The 23,614-nt window shown below is 45.5% G+C and overlaps 2 protein-coding genes across 3 annotated transcripts in view; both read right to left on the bottom strand.

The window, feature by feature from the left end:
• plcg2 (phospholipase C, gamma 2) overlaps positions 1–2,361 on the bottom strand; it is a 40,091-nt gene extending 37,730 nt beyond the window's left edge. Inside the window, exons 1-2 of one of the 2 annotated variants that reach the window (XM_030096082.1) lie at positions 2,196–2,361; positions 1,949–2,013 (exon numbers count right to left, since the gene is read on the bottom strand). The gene's annotated coding sequence lies outside the window, so the exon portion shown is untranslated. The remainder of the gene's footprint in view (positions 1–1,948; positions 2,014–2,195) is intronic. The other variant, XM_030096083.1, reaches the window with a different exon arrangement.
• A 2,913-nt stretch (positions 2,362–5,274) lies between these two features.
• On the bottom strand, positions 5,275–14,669 carry meak7 (MTOR associated protein, eak-7 homolog). Its single transcript, XM_030096089.1, has 10 exons — positions 14,560–14,669; positions 12,708–12,788; positions 11,803–11,946; positions 11,471–11,737; positions 9,465–9,609; positions 8,922–9,127; positions 8,650–8,836; positions 7,817–7,935; positions 6,621–6,800; positions 5,275–6,440 (listed from the first exon to the last, which is right to left on the bottom strand). Exons 3-10 carry the CDS (start codon positions 11,938–11,940, stop codon positions 6,312–6,314), a joined length of 1,371 nt encoding a protein of 456 aa, XP_029951949.1. The 5' UTR covers positions 11,941–11,946; positions 12,708–12,788; positions 14,560–14,669; the 3' UTR covers positions 5,275–6,311.
• Positions 14,670–23,614: the final 8,945 nt, after the last annotated feature.

Here is a 23,614-nt window from a genome sequence, read left to right as displayed (position 1 = left end):
CATACCTACCAAGTTTAGTAAGCATCGGTCATGCCGTTTAGGAGATATAAATTTCCCATCTTTACAGCGCCACCTAGTGGCCAGTGCTCGCGGTATTGGGGTAATCCACTCACAGTCACATGGCAACCAAGCATCTCAAGTCTGGTGGCGTTTGCATTTATTATGACCAAGATCTGTGAAACTTTGTGTTTAGCTAGCTAGCTACTAAAGTTTAGTCAAAAACAGTTTCCGCATATTTTAACGTAGCAAAATTCTTTTGATAACTTAAGGTCAGAACCTTCTGAAGACTTTATGTGCTGCTTTTCACGCGGATCGGACAAAGCCCCTGTACGGAGTTCGCAAAATTATGTTTTTCAGTTTTTGCGATCTACCGAAAAAAAACTCTAGGCGGAAATGGGCGTGGCCTATCCCAGGTGATTTAGTTTGACTCAGAGAATCTGAGGATATAAGTTTTTTGAATGTGCGACACACGGGCTGGGAGTTACAGACCAAAACGCGTTTATGAGGCCTATAGCGCCACCTGCTGGCGGACTCATTTTATTTTTTGCGTATTCCGTCGGACCATGGTTTGGGACCAAGCCACCAAGTTGCACCGCCCTCCCATGTACGGTTTGGGCTGCAGCGGGACTTTTACACACGGAAAAATAAAAATAATAATAATAATAATAATAATAAAAATCCGACCAAATACAATAGGGTTCCCAGCCTGGCTGGCCTGGGAACGCGTATGCGATGCATACGCGCTCCCGGGCCATCCGTGGCTTGGCCCCCTAATAAGTTAACCACAAACTACAAACCACAAATACTGGTTAAATCTGATGTTTTTTCTGCCTTATTTTGAGTGTAAAACACTGACACACACCACCACACACTCCTATTTCATTTAGTTTTTCAAGAGTTTCGTGCATTGAAAACCGTACACATCTACCAAGAGTGAAACTCATGTTGAGATATCTGATATTTCAAAATTAAATTGGTTTCAAATGGATCTCCTGGTTTTAATTCACAGCTTATTGATATGTAATGAAAGGCAAGGGGCTCCTGAAGGCATCATCTGAGAAAATACCATCATAAAGACAGGAATTATGCAACAAAGGCTTCAAACACATTAAAGTGCCAAAAATTACCAACTTAGAATCACAACCGTGCAGCAAACCTACACAGAGCACCAAATAAAGACACATAAAGTCATGTAAAATGACTTAAAATGCCAAAGTAAACTAGTTCAAGGATTTATTGATCAATAATTAAAGGCGAGGAGCTCCTGAAGGCATCATATCAGAAAACGTTCACAAAAGATCAAAAGTATGCAAATTATTGCAACAGAATTATCAAATATTGGACAAAATGTCCCAAAAAGCCACTAAAATACAACATGAGAGGTAATTAGGAAAAACGATACCGTGTAAAACTTAACAATGTAACAAAACTACCAAAAAACTGAGTGGAGGGTTGAACAATTAGCAGCTTATTGAAGGGTAATTAAAGACTGCTGCTCCTGAAGGCATCATCTGAGAAAATACTATCATGAAGACACGAATTATGCAACAAAGGCTTCAAACACATTGAAGTTACCAACTTAGAAACAGAATCATGCAGCAAAAGCTACCAAAACTACAAAAAAGAGCCTAAAAGTCATATAAAATGACTGAAAATGCCAAATTTAACTGGTTCAAACCGGTTTTCTGCAGTCAATTAAGACTTCATTGATCAATAATTACAGTTGAGGGGCTCCTGAACGCATCATGTGAGAAAACACTCCAAAAACGATCAAAAGTTTGGAAATTATTTCAACAAAATTATCAAATAACATCGAATACCTGACAAAATGTCCCAATAAGCCACTGAACTACAATAAAAGACGTTGTTAGAAAAAAAAAAAACCCAATAATGTGCAAAACTTAACAAGCGATGAGACAAAACTACCGAAAACCAGAGTGAAACTCACCGCGGACCCTCCACAGACTCCCGGCGAGGGCAGCTCCCCTGCCTCCAGCGGGGTATTCACTGTCTCTGCAGTTTGACAGGGAGATATAACTGTTTATAGAGTGATGAAGCCCCCCTGCTCCACCTCCACCCCCTCCTCCACCCTGCTGCTGCTGCTGCAGTGAAAAAGCGGATTTCCCTGTGAAGCCGCGCCGCGCCGCGGACACCGGAGCCGCTCCGAACAACCAGAGAACCGCCCGCTCTCCTACCTGGCTGGTGCAGAAAAAAGGCAGCCTGAGCCCCGCTGCTGCCCGGGCCTCCGTCCGCGTGCCGGTCTATTATCCGCGCATGGCCGCGGAGGAGGAGGAGGAGGAGGAGGAGGAGGAGGAGAGCCGCGCGCCGATGAAGAGTGTTGACAAACGGTCAGTTCCTCTAAAGAGGCGCACAAGGAAGTAAAAGTGACAAACTAATCCGGAAGAAGGACGGAGCGACACACACACACACACACATCTCACACAGCGCGTGTGTGTGTGTGCCGGGGAGAGAGAGAGAGGCAGACGGAGTCTGTACACACCTGAGCACGTGCACGCGGGCTGCGCGTCACAGCCAATTTAGCCAATTTGAGGAGCAGGCGCGTAAAAGTGCGCGCTAAATGTACATTTTCAAGACAAAAACATCCGAAATTTTAAAAATCCACTCATGGGATGTCATGATACTTGTCTGTTTTTGTTATTTCCAAGTCTTCAGTGACATTTTTCACGTGTTGCATCTTTTTGATGGTGTTTTTCTCAGAAGATGCCTTCAGGGACCCCTCACCTTTAATTACTGATCAATAAGACCCTATTGGAACCAGGACAGCAGTCTGAACATGTTTAATTAGCATTTTCAGCCATTTGAACTAAATTTCAGTTTTATTTCCAATAGTCTGCGTTGTCTTGAGACATTGTGTTTCTAAATTGGTCTTTTGTTCTATTTTGGTGTCATATCTTGTCTGTTTTTCTGTTAGCTGCAGGTTTATATTGTAATATTTGAATATTTCGCGTCTTTATTGATTGTGTTTATTTTTTTTATTTTATTTTATTACCTTTATTTATACAGGTTATCCCTTTGAGACCCAGGGTCTCATTTGCAAGAGAGACCTGTGCAGCAGCAAATAAATATCAGACATACAAAAAAAAATTAAACATTAAAACATACAAACACTAAGATGAAGCAATTAAACCACCAGTCATAATATTAAAACATTAAAAACATGAGCAATCCCCTGCTGACAGGCTTCCTTATCCTTCCTAATCCATTTCTGAATTCACCAAGAGGAATCAAGCTGGAGAGCTTCAGTTCACTTTGTAGCTTGTTCCAGGTTGAAGGGGCGGAGAATGAAAAAGCCTTTTTTCCAAGTTCAGTACGAACAGAAGGGACGGTGAAGGTTAAATATTCTAATGAACGGAGACTGTGGCGACCGAGAAGGTGACAAGTACTTAGAGAGGTAAGAAGGCAGCAGGCCCAGGATGGATTTATAAATAAATATATACCAGTGCATGGTTCTGCGCTGGGATAGTGATGATAGGTTGGCATTGGAGTAGTGTGAGTGGTTTACAGCTGGTTATGAACCTCAGTGCTCCATGATATACAGAATCCAACAGTCAGAGAGCGAGCCGATGCATTCCTGTACACAACATCACCGTAGTCCAGGAGAGGCAAGACGGTGGCAGCAGCAAGACGCTGTCTGGCCTTAAAAGAAAAACAGGATTTATTTCTAAAGGAAAAACACAGTTTTAGTTTCAATTTTCTCAGTAGTTGATTAATATGTCATATTTATTATGATGCCTTCAGGAGCCGCTGACCTGTAATTACTGATCAATAAGAGCATATTTAAAGGCAGGAATGCAGTTCAAACCAGTTTAACGTTTCCAGTCGTTTCACTATTTTCAGCAGTTTGCGTCCTTCAGTCACATCATTGTTTCTAAACTGGTCTTAGTTTAGTGTCATATGATGAATTTCTTTCCTGTTAATGTAAGTTAATGTTGTAATATTTGAATAATTTGCATATTTTCTGAGGTGTTTTCCATATGATGCCTTCAGGAGCCCTTCCCCTTTAATTACAGAGAATGAAACGACTTCATTCATCTGAGACGGAAATTCTCCACCACAATTTTAATTTGTTTCACAGAACACTGAGAAAGCGTGTGAATACCTCTTGTTTACCTCGTGACAACATTTTACCTGAAAACATCCTTCTGGTGTTTTGTTTTTGCACTTGAAAACACTGTGTTCTCACTTCAAGGGAGGCTAAACCTACAGGAGCTTCACCGGAAAACGGCCAATTTCAAACATTTACACTGAAATGTTCAAGAAACTATATAGAATATATTAAATAAGTCTGTCCACTTCAAAAGCTACGTCTGATTTAGTAAATATCCTTTTTTAATCTATTGATTGTGTTTAACTCCTCCGTGTTGGAAAGAGGAAGTGTGTGTAGGTGTAACTGTTTGAATCCGCTACGTCCGCTGCTTTAAATATTCCCTTGAACACGAGAGTGAGTGTTCTTCTGTTCCGAGATCAGATCTCAGATTTGCATGTTTGGCCTGTCTGGAGGATTTACATGACAGCAGATAACAGCCAGGTGGGACTGTTACCACGGCGACGGTCGGCTCTAAAACCGCCGGGACCAGGACAAAGTTCTGTTTTCCTAGTTTCACGAGCAGGCAGCGGTTCAGAAAAGCTGGAGCTACTCAGCGTTCACGCAGATCGGGTGGGTGTTTTCAAAAAGTTCTATTTCCCCCGTTTCCAAGGAGACGGTGCGGAAGCATTTTCAAAAAGTTGCCTTTCCCAAATTTTCATGAATACAAAACAAGAGCATTTTTGAAAATGTGTGTTTTCTCCCTGTTTCCATGGAGGTGGAGTCGGAGCTTTGTCAAGAAAAGAGTTTTTGCCGGAGGTGGAACTTGTTGAAAATGTTCTGACTCCAGTCTATATGGAAACGGGGGAAATGCATCTTTTTGAAAACGCTCTGACTTTGTCTCCATGGAAATGGGGAGAAAAGCTCTTTGGTCCACAAGGTGACACGAGAATTCGCTGTTCTGCAGTTTTTAAATGCGAGGAGCATTAAAAACAGTTTTCTTCAACTTTTAACATGAAACAATTAAGCAAAAAAGCAGACAGCAGCTGTTGAGTCATTCAGTTAACGTGGATGGTTCGTACTGATTAAAGAGAAAGCTAACCAGCTAACCAGGAGCTGCTGCCTGAGGAGTGGGAGTGAGGAGAGCCTGAGGATCAGTAAACTGACTCCCTGCTGCCACCTAGTGCGCCGGAGGAAACCCTTCAAACAGAGAGAGACCAGAGCTGCAGATGGTTCAGATCGTACTTTATTGAACGTGAAGCGATCCACCACTGACCTGCCGAGTCCTCAGAACAAACACGGAAACTTACTCAAACACACAGAATCCACAGAACCGTCTTCGTACCGACAGCACACACGATTATGGAAGCAAATACGGGCCAAAGCTCGGCTTGAGTGTGAACGGCAGACCCGGGTCGACGCGGTAATTTACGTGATGACGTCACCGTAGCGCGGCTACGTTAGCGCGCTAGTTGTTGTTTCTGGACACAGCGTGAGCTTTCCTTCAACATGACCCAGCGCTGGAAGACAGCGAGACCAGAGAGCTTCTCTTGATCCGTGGGGAAGAGGAGATTCGTCCACAGGTAACGGGGACTCTTGTGCATCGTTTACCTCGCCGTGCTCCGTCGCGCTGATGATGTCATCAACGTGGGACACCATCAGCGCGGGAAAACGCAGCGTCGCAGCTCGCCAGCAGGCGGTGGAAGCGAGCCCAGAACCCTTGAAACTAGGTTCTTTATTACAACGGTGAACGGAGTTAAAATTCTCAACACAAAATCAAAGTTCACAAAGTGGGAGACAAAACCCATGAGCTTTGTCCAGTTACAAAGACTTGACTTGCTTTACAGGACACAAAGTGTGCATCACAGAGATCCAGTTCAGCGGCGTCTCGCTCCTGCGCCGCTCCGATTGAGAAGTCAGATTGATCGACTGATTTTTGGCCCACATTTGTTTCCATACACGATGAAATGATCACAAACACTTTAATTAGTTCACAGCATTCAAGTCTCTTCACCTCCTGAGGATCAGGGTGAGAATCTGGACCGGGAGTCTTGAGCCTCCGGAGGGAGACGTGGTTCTTAGTGTCCGTCTACTGAGCATGTGCAGAGGAAGAGTTTACTGAGGACCATAGAGGAAGAACTCTGGTTCCGGCGCCGTCCTGACGGGACGGTGCGACGTCGGCGAGCGCCCCTTCAGCTCACGCCGTGTGAAAACCCACCTCGGTCTGCGGCGAGGAGAGAGAACGGGCTCTGGCGTCGCCCCGCCCCTACTGGTCCATGTCCTCCTCCGGCTCCCGGAGGCCCTGGCTGTGCAGGGTCTTCCCCGTCATCTCCATGAGGGCCTGGGCCTCCAGATCCGCGTCCAGGATGCTCCTCTTGCCCCCCTCCTCCTCCCCCTGCAACACAGAGCTCAGAGTGACGGGGGAAACAGCTGGGCCATGCAAATGAGTGTGTGTGCGTGTGTGAGAGCCGGTTTCACGCCTGACGAGCATCTGAACAGGAAGTGGAGGAGGTGACAGATAGCGGCGTTACGCGGCGTTGGGAAGGCGTGTGGTCCGGCCCGGTCCGGCCCTCACCTCCTCCGGCTCGGGGGGCTTCCCCACCGCCCACACCTCCACCCGGTCCAGGCCGAAGTCCTCGTCCGCTGACAGCTGCGGGCTGCCGTAGGTGGTGCAGCGGGGCCGGGCGCGGCTGTGGCCGCGGCCGAAGTCGCAGTCCAGCCAGAGGCCGAAGTAGTCGTGCTGCCCCCCCATGCCCTGAGACACACACACACACACACACACACACACACACACGCACACACTCAGCGTCTCCCCAGGAAATCGCTCAGTCAGCTGCTTCTGGGATTTCAAACAGGACCGTGTTCTACCACCAGGGGTCACTGTTTGACAACGTTCTGGTGAAATAACAGCAGAAACCAGTCTTTTTTTTCTCTTCATGTGAAGTGTTTGTCAGAAGTGACAAATAGAAGAACGACTTCGGCCCCGTCTACACGACAACGGTGAAAACGCAACTTTTCGACAGCACTCCGTCTATGTGGACGCAGGAAAAATGCAACTTCTTGTAAATACTTCATCTCCATGGAAACGGAGGATACACAACTTTTTGAAATGTTGCATAATATCTGTGGAAATGGGGGAAAACGCAACATTTCAAAAATGGTCCATTTCCAAGGAAAAAAGGAAATCGAAACTCTTTGAAAACAATCCTTCTCCTTGGAAATGGATAAATATGCAACTTCACGAAAGTGCTCCAACTCCGTCTCCTTAAAAATTGGGGGAACGAAACTTTTTGAAAAAGTTCTGTGTCCATGGAAACGGGAGGAAAATTAACTTTCTGCAAACGCCCTGTCACAATGGAAACAGAGGCAACAGCAACTTCTCGAAAGCGCTTCACCTCCATCTCCGTGGCAACGTCCCTGTTCTCTATTGTTCCTGTGTAGACTGTAAGGTTCTCCGTGTTCTCCAGCGTTCATGTTGACAGTGTGTTGTTCTCTGCAGCATGTGTGTGTGGTTTCATTACAAAAACAAACTGCAGCACCAACTAGTGGCCCGACATGAAAACTACATCGTTTTTGCCGTTTCCATGGAAACAGATGCCATTTTCACCGCGCTGCTGTGTAAACGGGACCTTTGAATAAATGCGTAATATAGAGCAATATAGATATTTTAGTGTTTTTAAATTTTGGTGCAGCAGTGATTGGCGACTCTGCGGGTCTCTGCGGGTCTGTGGGCGGAGCTGCAGGACGAGCTGCAGGTGGCGCCGTGCTCACCAGTCCGTTGGGCATGGTCTGCTGGTGCTGGTTCAGATACATGTAGTGCTCGTTGTATCCTGTGGCGGAGTAAACCCTCAGCTGGGGAGACACTGAGAACAGGAAGCATCTGGAGTCACCTACACACACACACACACACACACACACACAGGCACAGACAGACACACACAGACACACACACACACACACACACAGATATTCAAATAGCAGTGATGGGAAACTGAGCCACATGCTGCTTCTCTTCACTGGAAAGCCACTTCTTCAAAATGAAGACGTCGTTTATCTGTTATTTCAGCACAATTCAACTGTATAATTTTAAAATACTGCTTTGAGGTAAAATAAATAAATCAAGTGATTTAACCTGGCAAATTCTTCTTTTTAGCTCTTTTAATTATTTAAAAATAATAAACAAAAATAAGGTTTAAAAAATAAAAAGATCGATTTAAATTTAATGAGAAAAGAATAAATATCCCATAAATTATGATGCCTGATAAAACACAAAACAATTATAAATAAATAAGAATTACAATTACATTATGAGCAAAGAAAGATTATGATAAAGTCAACAAACCCACACTTCCAAAAAATGCATAAAAAAAACCAATAAACAATTTTGTATCAAAAAAGGAAATTTTTACCATAAAAATGTAAATAATTGATTAAATGTCGTAAAAATTTGCTTTATGATTAACTTTAGAAACATGTACGATAAAATGAGACTGAATTACATGAACTAAACTTCACTAAAATTCTAAATATTTAAAGGATGGTAGAACATGAAGCTGAAGTGGGAAGAAATAAAAACAGAGATAGAGGGAGCGGCGTGTTCTCACCCTGGAACTGCGGTTTGAGCTCCCAGCTGTGGGAGGCGAAGCCCCCGAACACGTGGCCCTTGGTGTCCCGGACCAGCAGCAGCGTGGGGCCCTTCCTCATCAGGCCGTCCAGCATGCGGGTGAAGCTCTCTCCGTGCAGCTGGGTGGAGAAGACCAGCCTCCAGGGGGCGCCGTGGCCGTCCGGGAGCTGCAGGAACACAGGATCACAAACCCCGGTCCGTCAAGCGGCGGCCGACACGACGGCCAGCCGGACTTCCTGGTTCTGCTCTGACCTGAGGAGCCAGGAACATGAGGGTGGGGAGGTCCAGGAGGCACGAGGCCTCCTGCCAGGGCGTCTCCCTGCAGGGGGGGAGCAGCGTGGGGGGGGGCCGCCCCAGAGACACCTTCAGACCCTCGGACACCAGCAGCTCCAGGTACTGGGACACCTGGGACACCCTGAAGAGCCAGTCCTCCAGCGAGGAGGAGTCACAGCGCCCGTCTGGGGAGAGAGGAGGAGGAGGAGGAGGAAGAGGATGAGGAGGAGGAGGAGGAGAAAGAAGAGGAGGAGGAGGAGGAAGAGGAGGAGGAGGAAGAAGAGGAGGAGGAGGAAGAGAGGAGGAGGAAGAGGAGGAGGAGGAGGAAGAAGAAGAGGAAGAGGAGGAGGAGGAGGAAGAAGAAGAGGAAGAGGAGGAGGAGGAGGAAGAAGAAGAGGAAGAGGAGGAGGAAGAGGAGAGGAGGAGGAAGAAGAGGAGGAGGAGGAGGAAGAGGAGAGGAGGAGGAAGAGGAGGAAGAGGAGGAGGAGGAAGAGGAGGAGCTGCATCTGTGAGTGTTTCTACCTGCAGTCTTGAGTTCGGAGCACAGCTGTTCTGCCAGATGTTTGACTCCAGAGGAAACGTCTCCCATCCTGTCGGGCTGCCAGCCCTGCAGACGACCGCTGTGGACCAGGACCTGGACTACAGCCGAGACCAGGTCCTTCACAAACTGTACAGAGAGCAGGAGGAGGAGGAGGAAGAGGAGGAGGAGGAGGAGGAGGAGGACAGTAAAAACCAGTAAGACGAAAGAAAACTACCAAACAGGATCCAGTACAGTAATGAAATCAGTGTTTGATCACCTCCGTCCTGCCAGCCGTCGTCTGACAGCCTCCAGCTGCTCTGTTTCAAAAGGTCTTCAGCTCAGTCGGGTCTTTAGTTCAGGTTCTTATTAACCTGTGTCTGATCTCTGGACGAGTTCCGTCCTCTTTTAAAGAAGAAAAACCTGGTTCCGTCTAACTTCAGGCCAATTTCTAAACTGCCTTTTATTTCTAAGGTTTTAGAAAAGGTTGTTCCGAACCAACTGTGAGAGTGTTTAAAACAGGCCAACTCTGGTGAGGGGTATCAGTCTGGTTTTAAAAGTATTTAATGATCTGTTTTTAAACCTTGATGCTGCCGTTTCAGTCCTGCTGGATCGGACAGCAGCGTCCCTCCTCCTGCTCCCCCTCCAGCACCATGGGGGCATTAAAGGCTCTGCTCTGGACTGGTTTTGGTCCTACTGCGTACAGTTGGGGCAGTTTTCCTCCTCAGTTGTCCCTCTAACCTGTGGGGTCCCGCTACTGTTTTCCCTCCATATGCTCCTAGTGGGATCGTCTCCTTCCACTGCTTTGCTGACGATGTGCCGCTGTAGCTGCCTTTAAAGGTGCTGTAGGCAGGATTTCGCATCTCCGCCATCTTGCTTAGGGTTACCTAAGCAAGATGGCGATTTGAAACCCAGCACAGCCAATCCTGTCCTGTTTTCTCTGACATCACACCCCTACGCAAGTTAAGCCCCTCCCACAAGAACGTGTGACGAACGCCCCTCGACCAATCACGGTTAGAGCCTCAGGGCTCTTCTGATTGGTCAAAGATACCTGGAGCTGTCGAGATTCCTTTTCAGCTCAGAACAGAGACAGATGGAAACGCTGCGCCCTCACGGTAGTGCAGTTATGCTACACTCCTAAAGGATTATCAATGGATACTCTAACATTTAATCCAAAGAAAACACAGAAAAATTAGCATTGACTAGCAAAATCCTGCCTACAGCACCTTTAAAGGTCCTGTGTTTGGTCGCCCTGACCTGGTCCAGGTCTCTCCAGCTCCCTGACCTGGTCCAGGTCTCTCCAGCTCCCTGACCTGGTCCAGGTCTCTCCAGCTCCCTGACCTGGTCCAGGTCTCTCCAGCTCCCTGACCTGGTCCAGGTCTCTCCAGCCCCCTGACCTGGTCCAGGTCTCTCCAGCTCCCTGACCTGGTCCAGGTCTCTCCAGCCCCCTGACCTGGTCCAGGTCTCTCCAGCTCCCTGACCTGGTCCAGGTCCTCAGTGCTGAAGACCAGCTTCTTCCAGCCTCGGCTCCTCACTAAAGTCCAGCCATATCCCAGCAGGTCTGATCTAGAAAAAGCCGCTCAGGCTTTCATCTCATCGCTCATGGATTATTGTGACTCCCTGTGTGTCGGCGTGGACCAGTCTGAACCGACCCGCCTGCAGCTGGTCCAGAACGCAGCAGCTCGTCTCCTAACTGGAACAAAGAACCGGCAGAACGTAACGCCGGAGCTTTCCTCTCTCCACCGGCTTCTGGTTTGGTTCAGGATTGATTTAAAGATTCTTTTACTTGTTTTTAAGTTGCTGAACGGGCTGGATCCAGATTATTTATCAGACCTTGTTAAAGTCCATCAGCCGTCCAGAGCCCGGAGGTCAGCTGACCAGCTCTCGCTCTCTCTCTCTCTCTTCCTCTTTGTTGTTCCTCTTCTATTTTTGCACTGTGAAGCACTTTGGTCATGAGTCGCTTCAGATGACATAGAAATAAAGCTGACTTTGACATAAGAGATGCTCTCACCTCTTCCACCTGCTCACGCGTGACATATTCCGTCGCCGGCCCCGTTGCATGCTGGGACATGGTCATGACGAGAGGCGCCCGTTCCTCGGCGGTTCCACGCAGCATGTCGGCGAGGAAGACGAGGAGCTGCTCCCGCCCGGCCCCCGACGAGGCGGCGGCGGGGGGGTGAGGCGTCTTCCCCGGGGCCGCCGAGTCCGGATCGATGCTGCACAGACACCTGAAGACCCTCCTCACCATGGAGTCCGGCGCCACGGAGCCCAAGGAGGCCTGCGGGCCACAGACCCGGCGGTCGGTCAGAATGATCAACCCGCCTCCCCCTCCTCCCCACATACCTGCAGCACATCCAGTGTCACAGTCCTCCCCTTCCCCCCTCCCGTCAGCCGGTCGAACACCGCCTCGACCGCCGGCCGCTCGTCAGGGTGGAACCACTCCAGCCGCTTCTGCACCACCACGCTCTCCGTGTTACCCATGATGCTCTGCGGTCAGAAACAAGACGACTGATCAGCAAGCATCACGTAACAGTGAGAGAAGAGCAGATGGGCATCCAAATCAAAAATGAAGAGCCTTCAGCAGACTTCAGCTTCAATTAATGAAGGAAAAATAACATAATCAGACAAGATGTTTTTGAAACTAGTCAAAAATTATTCGATATCGAAGATAAACATTGAAATAATCCATATTATAAACAAAAAAGTGAATTACTACAGTAAAAAGTCCCCAGAAACAGAAGAAGCAGAAAAGCAACATTATCAAATGAAAATATAGTCTAAAAAAAGAATTAAAACACATAATAAAGTAAAAGCAAGGAATTGCATACATCTCATATTAAATTTCCCAGCCTGAAAAGACGGAATTAAAAGTGTAAAAATTAAGATAAGATACATAAAACGTATTAACCAGTGAAAATTACTACCTATATTGTTTTTCCTTTAATAAAAAAATTGTCTAAATGACATCAAATTGTTCGCTATTTAACTGGTTCATTACAAAGGGAGAATTTGGGTCAGACCGTTGGGTCTGGATTAGGATTAGAGTTAACCCCAAACCCTGATGACTGTCAGCGTCCCGACCTGAACCCACTGTGGAGCTACCAGGAAGCTAAGCTAATGCTAACCGCCTGTCACTTCGGCCCAGTTCCCCGCAGAAAAAAACACATATGAAACCTTCAGACGCAGCGAACGGAAAGGAAACATGCTGCGCTTTGAAGGTAAATCACAAAACTTTGGATTTTACTCACATTTTCAATCAGACAGAGATCATCCGCAAACCAGCATCAGCTGAGAAGAAGACAACAATACATCCCGTGCTGGAAGGTCACCTGACATACACAATGAAAACAGCCAATCAGATGACTCCAACGACATCAGATGCTCCACACTGATTGGCTGCAGTAGTCAGAGGGCGGGAATTTTATGACGTCATGAACAGAGGTACGTTCAGGAACATCAGGTTGATTAAAAACTCGACTGTTTAATCACAACAGAAACGCTTGAAGGAAAAATCTGTCTGTGAATAAAAATAGATTTATCAGAAGCACAACTTGACTTGACCCAGTGTTGCTTATATTGGAGCATATTTGTTGAAGATATTCCATTTATTCCATCCACTTACCCATAAAATCTATCCTGCTAATACAGGTATATCATTTCTATTCTGTTCTATTATAGACAGATTTAAGAAGAATAGGTCATATGCAGCTTTTGCAATGACTACTCTGAGCAATTATTTGTTTATCTTGCCTGACTGGCAGAAGTTGTGTATTTAATTCATATTAATATGGAAAATCATCTCACAATCATCTCATAGACACGTTTTTCCCAACATTGCGGTGTAAACACGAAATGTTTCTGGGGAAAAAAAATTGCAAAACTGTTTTCACTTGAAATATTGTCGTGTAATAGGTACGGTGGCCCTGAGGTGCAAAACACAACGGCAAATGAGAAAACACTTAAGTCTTTCTATGTCAATACAGATTCTTTATAAGTTAAAGTTGAACTTTTCTCTCTGGTATAATATTAAAAATGTGAACTCAAATCTGGGTAATCTTGACCTTTCCAGCACATCACGTTCTGATTTGAATGTGCTCAGGGAGACAATACAAAGAGGAAGCTTTAGAGGTCAGACGGAAATGCAAAACCATCACATGGAGATGCAAATGAATCCCAAAGTGACGCAAAGTTACATCACAGAAACTCAAAGTTTCACAAATTCACACACAAATTCACTCCTGAGACTCATGAAAACAAAGAAGGAATCAACAGTTTGACCCAAAACAACAACAGAAACAGTAAGTCACATAAAGATCCTCAGAAATGAACGATATTACTGTAAAAAGATGCAACAATGTACAGAGAACGAAGAACAATATAGGCCTTGCCCTCAGGCAAGGTGGCCTCGGGCTCGGTCCCTAAAGATGCAACAATGTACAGAGCGAGGAACAAAACAAAACTGTGCATGTGAACATGCTACAAACCGTTCTGAAAGAAAGAAGCTTTTCTGTTCACCTGTGGCTTCAGTTTGCATTTACAGACAAATACTGTTGTAACTTAATACAAAGCACGAAGCATCTTTGATGACTGAAAATCAACCAAACTAAACAAAAATCACCACAAGGAGCACAAAAGCGAAAACACAAAGAAACACAAAGTGATGTGGAGCAGCAAATGAGACAAAAGAAAAACTATAATGAGGAGAATAAAAACATCGAAATGACATGAAAACGATGTCAAAGAGACACAAAATGAAAGTGAAGGGAACAAAACATGACAGATCATTTACAAAATGAACTCAGGGACTGAAGATTGCGGAAGAGAGCCTCTAAAGATGAACATAAACTGCAAAAATGACCATAAACTAAAAACAAGCGAAGTCAAAGGAGACGTTCTGCAGAGCCAGACTCAGAGGAGGAGGCGTTCTGCCCTCCTGGCTGGGGTCAGACGATGGAGGACAGAAAAGGAGAGAACAGATGGAACCAGCCTATCAAGTCGATGTTAATGTAGCTAAGATAATCCAAACTGATCACTTTTCTTTCCTATCGTCTCTGTTATGCTCCTTTAAAAGAAAGAAAGAAAAAAAAATTGCCACTGCACCTGCAGACAGAAAGAGGAGGAGGGGGTGCAGTTCCCCGGTCCAGCAGGTAGAGGGCAGACAGCAGCAGATGGAGGCAGATGAGGGGCCTCGTGCAGAAACAGCAGGCAGCAGAAAAACGCCTTTTAAGGGCATGAGTGTGTGAGTGTGTGAGTGTGTGAGTGAGTGTGTGAGCCAGCAGGGTGGGTTGCATGGTAATGAGGAGTGTCTGAATGTGGAGGTGACGAGTCGCCATGGGCACAGGGGGGTGGATGCAGGGAGGAGGAGGAGGAGGAGGAGGAGGTGAAGAAGGAGGCCATAGGTGGCTGGACTGACACTAAAACACATCAGGCTCACAGATCCACTGCTGGTGAAAGTTTTGAAGCATCTCTGACGCATTGATGAAGTTTCATTCTGTCCGTTTTTCACAACAACCACTTCAATAGCTCCAGCTCAGTGCCACTTTTCGAAAACCCTCTGACTGCGCTGCCGTGCAGACGAGTGGAAACGTAGGAAACGGTTCTTCTGCTCGGTGTTTCAACATTTCACTGTTTACACAGCAACATTTTGAAAATGTGATCCGTTTCCATGGAAACGATGATTCCAAAAGCTGTCATTTTTGCGGACTCTGTGCACTGTTGCCGTGGAAACGACAACTTGAAAACACTGTCGTGGTGTGAACCCTGTCAACACAAGCTGAATTCCTGGAAGTGAAGCTGGCAGAAACACAAGGTGACACAGAATCACCGAGTTCTTCTAAGAACTGACTCCGTCAGGACCAGTGGCGGCTGGTCTGACCTGACGGGCCGGTCTGGAGGCCCCGGGGCCCCGGGGCCCCTGAGGGCCACCGATCCAGAGAGGCATTTCGCCGCTTCTCTTTGAGCCCAGGGTTACTTGTTGACAGGTCTGAGGTCAGGATCCGGTCCAGTTCCGGTCTGATTCCTCCGTTTACATGCAGCACTTCATCCACGGTCTGCCGGCTCCTCGGGCTCAGGAGGTGATTGGCCGATCGAGAGGCTGACGTCCACAGAGACCAGGAGGGTCAAACATCAGGCTCGTGGGCCAAAACCAGCACGCAAGAGGCTCCAATCCGGCCCGTTTTTTACAGTTCACTGTATTTCGCGCCAGAAGGAGTGACTTTGATAAATGTTTGGTGAAATTCAGTTTTCACAGATTACAGTTGTTCTTGTTGTTTTCATTCATGTCAGTGAGTTTTGAGCACACGCACACACACAAACACACACACACACACACACACACACACACACACACACACGCTTCCCTGATGTACGGCTGCTTTCTGTCTCATTCCTCGACAGAACTGGCTCGTGGCCTCTCGGTCCGCCGCTCCTGATTCAGCTGTCAGCAAGTCCGGACTTGAGAAGTGAGTTTTGTTACTTCTTCTTTTCTCTTCCTTTTGCCCCCGTTTGTCTTCCTCCTCCTCCTCGTCCTCCTCCTCCTCCTCTCAGTTGTCTCCCTATATGGTCAAAGTGCCCCATTGCCTGAACACCATTTGAATACCAATTTGAAGACAGACGAAACGCCAGCGGATAAATTCTCCTCGTGGGGCTGGAGTTGTCGTTGTGGCATCGTGTCGCTGTGTCTCTCTCAGGGTGTTTGGAGTTCAAGCAAACAACAAAGTGATGAAAAAAAATCCTCCAAACGGCCCAGTTTGAGCCCCACAAGTCTCACTGTTCAACACATAATCACCACCTTTTCAAAATAAAAGCTCCGACAGACGCCAGTCGGTAACGAGTTTAGAGAGACATGTACAATGAGACCTGAAAGAGACATAGAATTATCTAAAACATACACAGCATAGCTTCAAAAAAGATGAACTGTCCTCAAATAGAAACAGGAATACATCAAAAGACAGAAATGGCGACAAAGGCGCACAAAGTGTGTTGCGGTGAAAAAATATCACAATGACGCACAAAAAGAACTGAAACGAACAGAAAATAACTACAAAGAGATGCAGCTCAGCTCTGCGAGACACTAAACTGAGCAGTAAAAGAGAATGAAAATGACAAGAAAGTTTCCCCAAATAGCTCCAAGAGACCCAGGTGGACTTCAGCAGGTCACATGACCACCAGAGGAGACGCCGCTCTGCAGCGAAGGACGCAAAATGGACACATGAACAGCTGAGTGACACGAAGTCACACTTCAATTCACCCCCACAAGATTTACAGTCAAAGAATCAAACATCCTCAACCACAGGGACAAAAAAGGAAAACAGACCCTAAATTTGACCTTAAAGAGACAAAATGACCTTCAAGGATAAAAAAAATTCACAGAATATTCCAGAAAAGAGACACGTGACCTGAGAGACACACAAAATGACCTTAAATGGACACAAAATGACCCTAAAGGGACCCGGCTCCGTCCTGCAGAACCCTTCTGTCCTGCAGTGACGCTGACAGTGAACGCAGCGCGCCGCCTTCGCACGCTCGCTGCAGGATTTGAATAAAGCTTCATGATTCCTGCGGCTGCTGCAGCGAGGCCGCCGGCTTCCTGAGAGCTGGCACCACAGGGCTTCAGGCCGCCGCCGTGAAGACGAGGACTTCCTGTGCAGCAGCACGACGCCTTCACACACACACGCACACACACACACACACACACACACACACACACACATTCATGAGCTGAGATTAACTTTACCTGAAACCAGATTCAAACCCATAACCCGACAATAAACTCAGTTACTCAGTTAGTTGCCGCAAAACAGATAAATGGATAGATAGATCCATATGAGAAATAAATAAATACATAAATAAATAAATAAAATAAATACATAAATAAATAAATAGATAAAATATTCATGTCATTATGTTTCATAAAAGTGCTAATTTACATATTTATGAGTCAGTGTCTGTTCAAATGAATGAATAAATGGATTAAGATACAATAAAAAGTCATTTTCACGTTTATGAGTCAAACAGTTTCTGTTCATATGAATAAATTCTTCATGTTATTAAGCTATATAAAAAGCAAATACAAGAAGAAAAGACAATAAAAAGGTTCCGTATATGAATAAAAACTAAAAGATACAACAACAACATGAAATGAAGAAAGAAAACAAGCAATCAAATTATTGTTGCCCCGGTTCAGAAAGGGAGTTGGAACAATAAAACACTTCTGAATGTAAATGTACAATAAACAGCATCATTCAATTATTCTGGAAAACAAGTAATTCCAATAAGAAAATCTGTCATTGTAGAAAGAAATGGCAAAACAAATATAGCAATGCAAAGAAACATTTAAAAAACAGTAAAAGAAAGTGAAAAGTAAAAGACTATTGAAGAAGTAGAAATAAATGAAGCCTTTATTCAGGATTATTTTCATGGCAGCGTTGAAGTTATTGTTCAAATAACGTGAGAGGGAAGAAACCTGAGGACCAATCACAGTGAAGCAGGAAGCAAAGCACTTGACACTGCGAAAGTGGTCTCTGACACACACACACACACACACACACACACACACACACACACACACATAGATTTACAGCGGCGTTGGCTCATAAGACTTGCGCCGGCCGTGACCCCTGCAGCTTTAATAAATGACTTACAGCTTCAGTGGCGTCACTGATCCGTGCAGAAAGAGAGTTATAGTTTAATTAAGAAGCCGGACGACAGGCGCGTCTGAGAGAGTCAGGAAGCAGAACAGCGGCTGAACACAACCCGTTCGGAAGGTTCTGTTTCCACCGCAGCTCCGGTGAAAACGCGGCGTTTTGCCACTTTGGTTTCAGAAAAGTTTCTCATTTAAACAACGACAGAAACTCTGAAAACAACACAGTTAGCATGATGGGCCACCAGCAGGTGCTGTTGTTTGTGTTAGCAATGAAACCACACACACACACACACACACACACACACACACACACACACACACACACACACACACTGCAGACAACAATACACTCTAAACATTAACAATGAGAGAACACGGATGAATGAAATGTCGACCTCTTCCACGTCAACAGCTCCGGCGTTCCTCAGGCTTTACTATGAACCTTGGCCATTGTAAATAATTTAATTGTTAATCCATATTCCATAGTAAGAGTTTAGTGTATATTATGAAACGATTAAATGAATACATGCCATCATTTCCTGGTAAATGGGTGGTGTCCCAAGGTTGTTTTAAATAATTTCTAATTATCTTTGACAATCATTAATAAAAACCAACCAGAAAATCGATTCCTAACATTTGTAATCCATTGAAACTTTGGATCATTTGGCAGCAATTCAGAGATCCAAAGAAGAGGTGATATCACACTCCTTTTAGAAATTCCATTTTTAATTATAAAGGGTTTTTTTTTCTTTGCATTACATGAATTAGATTTTATTGTTAACACTTTGATTTGTTTTTCTTGAAGCTCCACAAAGATTTAAAGATTTGGATGGAGTGTAAAGTCTGAAATCCATTCTTGGATAGCTGTATTGAACTTAGTCAAAGTTTAAAAAAGTATCACTGTTTTTATCGACCTCAGTCATCTGCCTTGAAAAGACCTTTGAAACAGGAAGTGAGCTGCATATTTTCTGCTTCCTCACAGAGACACAGATAAGCACTTCTGCTTCAGCCGGGACTGAAGAGAGCCTCCGTTCTCCCCTCCGCTGGAGTTGATCATGTTTCATGGGGTCGCTTTAAAAACTGTCTGTAAACATACAGATATCATTTAAACTGGTTTCACCTCGACGACGGCAAAACTGATGGAAGAAGACGAGCAGCAGCTACAGTCACTCCACCAGAAATAGTCAGAGAAGCTCTTTCACTTCTGTTTTAGGAGAAAACCGTCAGAGCTGCTGTCTGCTCACTGTTAGCACTGGCTAAAGCTAATTCACTGAACTCCAATTTGACAAAAGTCTTATCTGTTATCTGTATCTTCAGCGAACATGCAGATTATAGAGCATCTTCCTCCCACTAACTGTTTTTATTTCGGCTGAACTTCAATCAACTCAGCTTCATCTATAAAGCACTTAAAGTACAACCGCTGTTCCAACAAAGTGCTAAACATAAATTGCACAAGGTGCGAGCAATAAAACAATAGCAACTCGATAAAACAATAAAATGGCAACAATCAAATCAGAAGCAGTGTCTCAAACTGGGTTAAAAACCAAGCAGTAAAAGTGGGTCCTCAGATTAGTTTTGAAAATGGCCATGAAGAGACTTGTCTGATGTCCAGTGGTCGCTCAGTCCACGGCTTCAGGGCGACGACGGAGAAAAGCTCCGTCCCCTCTGAGCTTCCGTTTGGACCTGGGTACCATTTGGACCAGGGTACCGTTTGGACTGGAGTACTGTATGGACTGGGGTACCATTTGGACCTGGGTACTATTTGGTGCTGGGTACTGTTTGGACCGGGGTACCATTTGGACCTGGGTATCATTTGGACCAAGGTACCGTTTGGACCAGGGTACCGTTTGGACCTGGGTCCTGTTTGGACCAGGGTACCGTTTGGAGCTGGGTACCGTTCAGACCAGGGTACGATTTGAACCAGGGTGTCATTTGGACTGGGGTACTATTTGGACTGGGGTACCCTTTGGACCTGGGTACTATTTGGTATTGGGTACTGTTTGGATCAGGGTACTGTTTGGACCAGGGTACTGTTTGGACCAGGGTGACTCCAGGAGCAGCTGACCGGCTGAACTGAGGCACTGAGCAGGAGCTCAGAGAGGCAATGAGTGACGCGTTAGACTGACCCACATTGTGCCGACAGCTCGGCTAATGCTAATGCTAATGCTAATGCTAATGCTAATGCTAACACCACCACAGTAAAGCCAGCTTCCCACAGTGACGAAACCTGCTCACAGAAGTAACTGTAATCAAGCTGTATTTCAGTAACTGTGAAATCACTGGTTCCTGTTCAAAGTGTGTCGTCAGAGTGAGGCGAGTGAGAGATCCTGAGCGCCGACAGGAAGCCGTGACGGAGTGACATCGGAGTGAACAGACGCCCCGCTGTGAGCGGCTTTCACACACACTCAGTAAACTCGGTAAACAGATGCTCATTTGCCGGAGAATGAGGCGGCCCTCAGCTCGTTAGTCCCCGACAATGGCGCCTCTGTGCCAACTCTGCGCAGCGCTGGCACTGGGGAGCGGCGAGGGCCGACTCATTCACACTCCGTCTTCCCCTTTCTCACATGGGGGACTCTGAAAGGAGGCCCACCTCCCCCCGGTTCACCCTCTGAGGTCCCCCCTCTGCCTCCCACCAACCGTTACCTCTTGTTGTTCCTCTCGGTGTCAACAGAGCTTTTCTGGAGACTCAAACTGAGAAGAAAGAAACCTGAGCAGTCTGCTTTCTGCTGCTTTTAGAAAACCACTGATCTGTTTTTGGTTGTTTCTGTAACAAATTCTTAAAATAAAGAGGACATAATGTACTCCAAAGAACATAAATGTAACATACATACACAGATGTAAAAGAACAGTGGTAAAGATGTTTGGGTAATGTGCTCATTCAATATTTTCCTTGACACCATCAGGCCCTGTTTACATGACAATGATTTGAAGGGAAAATGGAATAAAACTTTCTTTGGGTTTTGGTGTGTGTGTACATGACAACGGTGCTTGGAATCACTAAAAACACAACTTTTTGAGAGCGGTGCGACTCCGTGGAAATGGCAGATTTCTGAAACTCCTGCTCCTGTGCAGGCACACTGTGGCCGGAGGGAAGAGAACCTTTTCTGAGTGAAACTTTTCTGAAACGAAAACACAAATATTTCGCGATTTTCACTTGAAACGTGACATAAACAGCCCTAAAGAGCCTTTCTCACTTGTGGAGACATCACCGTCAACTCGGACGACTAATCAACCAATCAGTCACCTATCCAGCCCATCAACCAATGGTCACCACCTTGTGTTCGTGCCAGTGAGATCAGCCCTGAAGTCACATTCATCCATTCAGACACACTCACACACTGATGGTGGCATTTGGTCTTTCTCAGGGTTAAATCCATATTTCACTATCGGTGTGACATAAATAACATGTCAGAGGTTGAAACTCAGATTTATTTCAGTCTGATTGTCCCTGCTGGGAGTGAGGGAGGGAATCTCCGAGTCTTAGGAATCTTCGGAATGATCCATTTTGTGGTTAACAAGCTACAGCCGATGAATTTCTCACAGACGGTGAAAAGACAGAACACAGCTCCTGCAGCTGAAGACCAATCATGTCTTTATCCTTTCTATCTTTTGAGAAGATGAGTTCATTAAGTGTGAGGAGGCCCTCGGGGCTCCGGCTGCCTCCGTCTCACAGACTTAAAGAGTCTGTTCTGGAGTCCAGTGACCGTCGGTGTGTTTGGACTGAGGAGCCGCTGAGCCGTCACCAACTGAACCAGGAACCAAAGCCACGGCGTGACGGACCGAGGCTTTTCAGCTGCTGTCATGAGCCCAGTTTGGTTCTGTTCAGAGACGCTTCAGAGAGACGCCTTAGCATTCAAGAACTGCGTGAGTGTGTGTGTGTAGGTCTCTTTGTGCTGTGTCTGTCAGTATGTGTGTGTTTTTAATAGTTGTTTGGCTGATTAGGTGATTAGTTGGTTGGTTGACTGATTGGTTGGTTGGCTAGTTGTTTGACTAATTGGTTGGTTGGTTGGTTGGTTTGCTGGTTGTTTGGATGCTCGTCAGTTGCTGAGCAATTTGTTTGGTTTTCTGTTTCTCTTTTTTTGGGGGGGCTGGTTGATTATTTAATTTGATAGTTTGGTTAGTTAATTGTTCAATTGCTTGGTTGATTGACTGGCTGGTTGATTATTTGATTGGCTTGTTGGTCGTTTGGTTTGCTGTTTTTTTTTTTAAGCTGGTTGATGAATTGTTCAGTTGTTTTGTTAATTGGCTGGATAGTTGGTTGTTTGGTTGTTTCCTTTTCTGTTTGGTTAATTGGTTAGTTGTTTCATTGGCTAGTTGGTTGATTGATTGTTTGGTTGATTGGTTAATGCATTGTTTGGTTCACTGGTTGGTTGATTGATTGGTAAGTTAGTCATCTCGTTAGCTGGTTGATTGCTTGTTTGTATGATTGCTTGTTAGTTGACTGGTTGTCTGATTGCTCTTTTGTTATTTTGATTTGCTGGCAGATTGATAATTCTTTTGATTTCTGCTTGGTTGGCTGTTTAAATGGTTTTCAAGGTGTTTGATTACTTCATACTTTTACAGAATGAAAAGAAAAAAAAACTGAGTGCAATAATAACAGGTAAATGACTTTGTTTAACCACATGAAACCAGAGAAACATCACAACACAATCGTTTGAGGCCACGGGGCGGCTGAAGGACAATCGATGCCTTTCTCTGTGAGCCCAGCACATGACTGGCCGTGGGCTGCAGGACATGCTGCAGCGCTGAGGAGGTCTGAGGAATGCAGGAAGCATCTCAGCGAATTCGCTCTGCAGGGACTCATCTGAACAGTCAGCTGACTGAACTCCTACAGATCCCGCATACTAACAAATCCCCCAAAGCAGCTTTTCTCTCTCTGCAGCGCAGACGATGCTGATGACGACGCCCGAGTTCACTTTCAACAAGACCGACTGCGGTTCGGCAATCAAGTGGAAAAGAAGCATTTTACTGTAACTCTGCCACTTTTACCAGAAACATACGAAAAAAACTTCAAGATCTTAAGGAAGTTATCGACCAGTTAACTAGAGAGGGAGGTTTCATTTACCTTTGATGTATTTGAAAACTGTTGGAGAGCTACAGAGCTGTTAGCATGAGCATTTTGACAAGCTATTATCAAGAGTTACTATTTCACTAAAGAACTGTTTCCTTGGGAAGCGTCTCATTAATCCTGAACAAACTCCTTCTCTACTGGCAGTGACCTGGTGTGATTAGCGACAGTGCCTTTGTGAAATGAGTAACTTGGTGAAGTTACTGAAGCCTCAGGCGCCGTTCAGACGACAACGCCTCAGGTGAAAAAGCATAATTTTTATTTTCGCTTCAGAAAAGTTTCACGTTCACCCAGTGACAGTTTGAAAACGATGTCCGTTTATGTGGAAATGGCAGAAATGCTGAAAACAGCGTAGTTAGCATGACACTCTGGAGGAAAACTTTGTTGTTGTCTGTCTACTGAGCATGTGCAGAAGAAAGATTCACTTCTCTCAGCTCTGAGCA

The sequence above is a fragment of the Salarias fasciatus genome, chromosome 7 (assembly GCF_902148845.1).
Source record: "Salarias fasciatus chromosome 7, fSalaFa1.1, whole genome shotgun sequence".
Classification (NCBI taxonomy): Eukaryota; Metazoa; Chordata; class Actinopteri; order Blenniiformes; family Blenniidae; genus Salarias; species Salarias fasciatus.
Note: the sequence above shows the minus strand (reverse complement) of the source record. Positions and strands in the feature narration are given on the sequence as shown.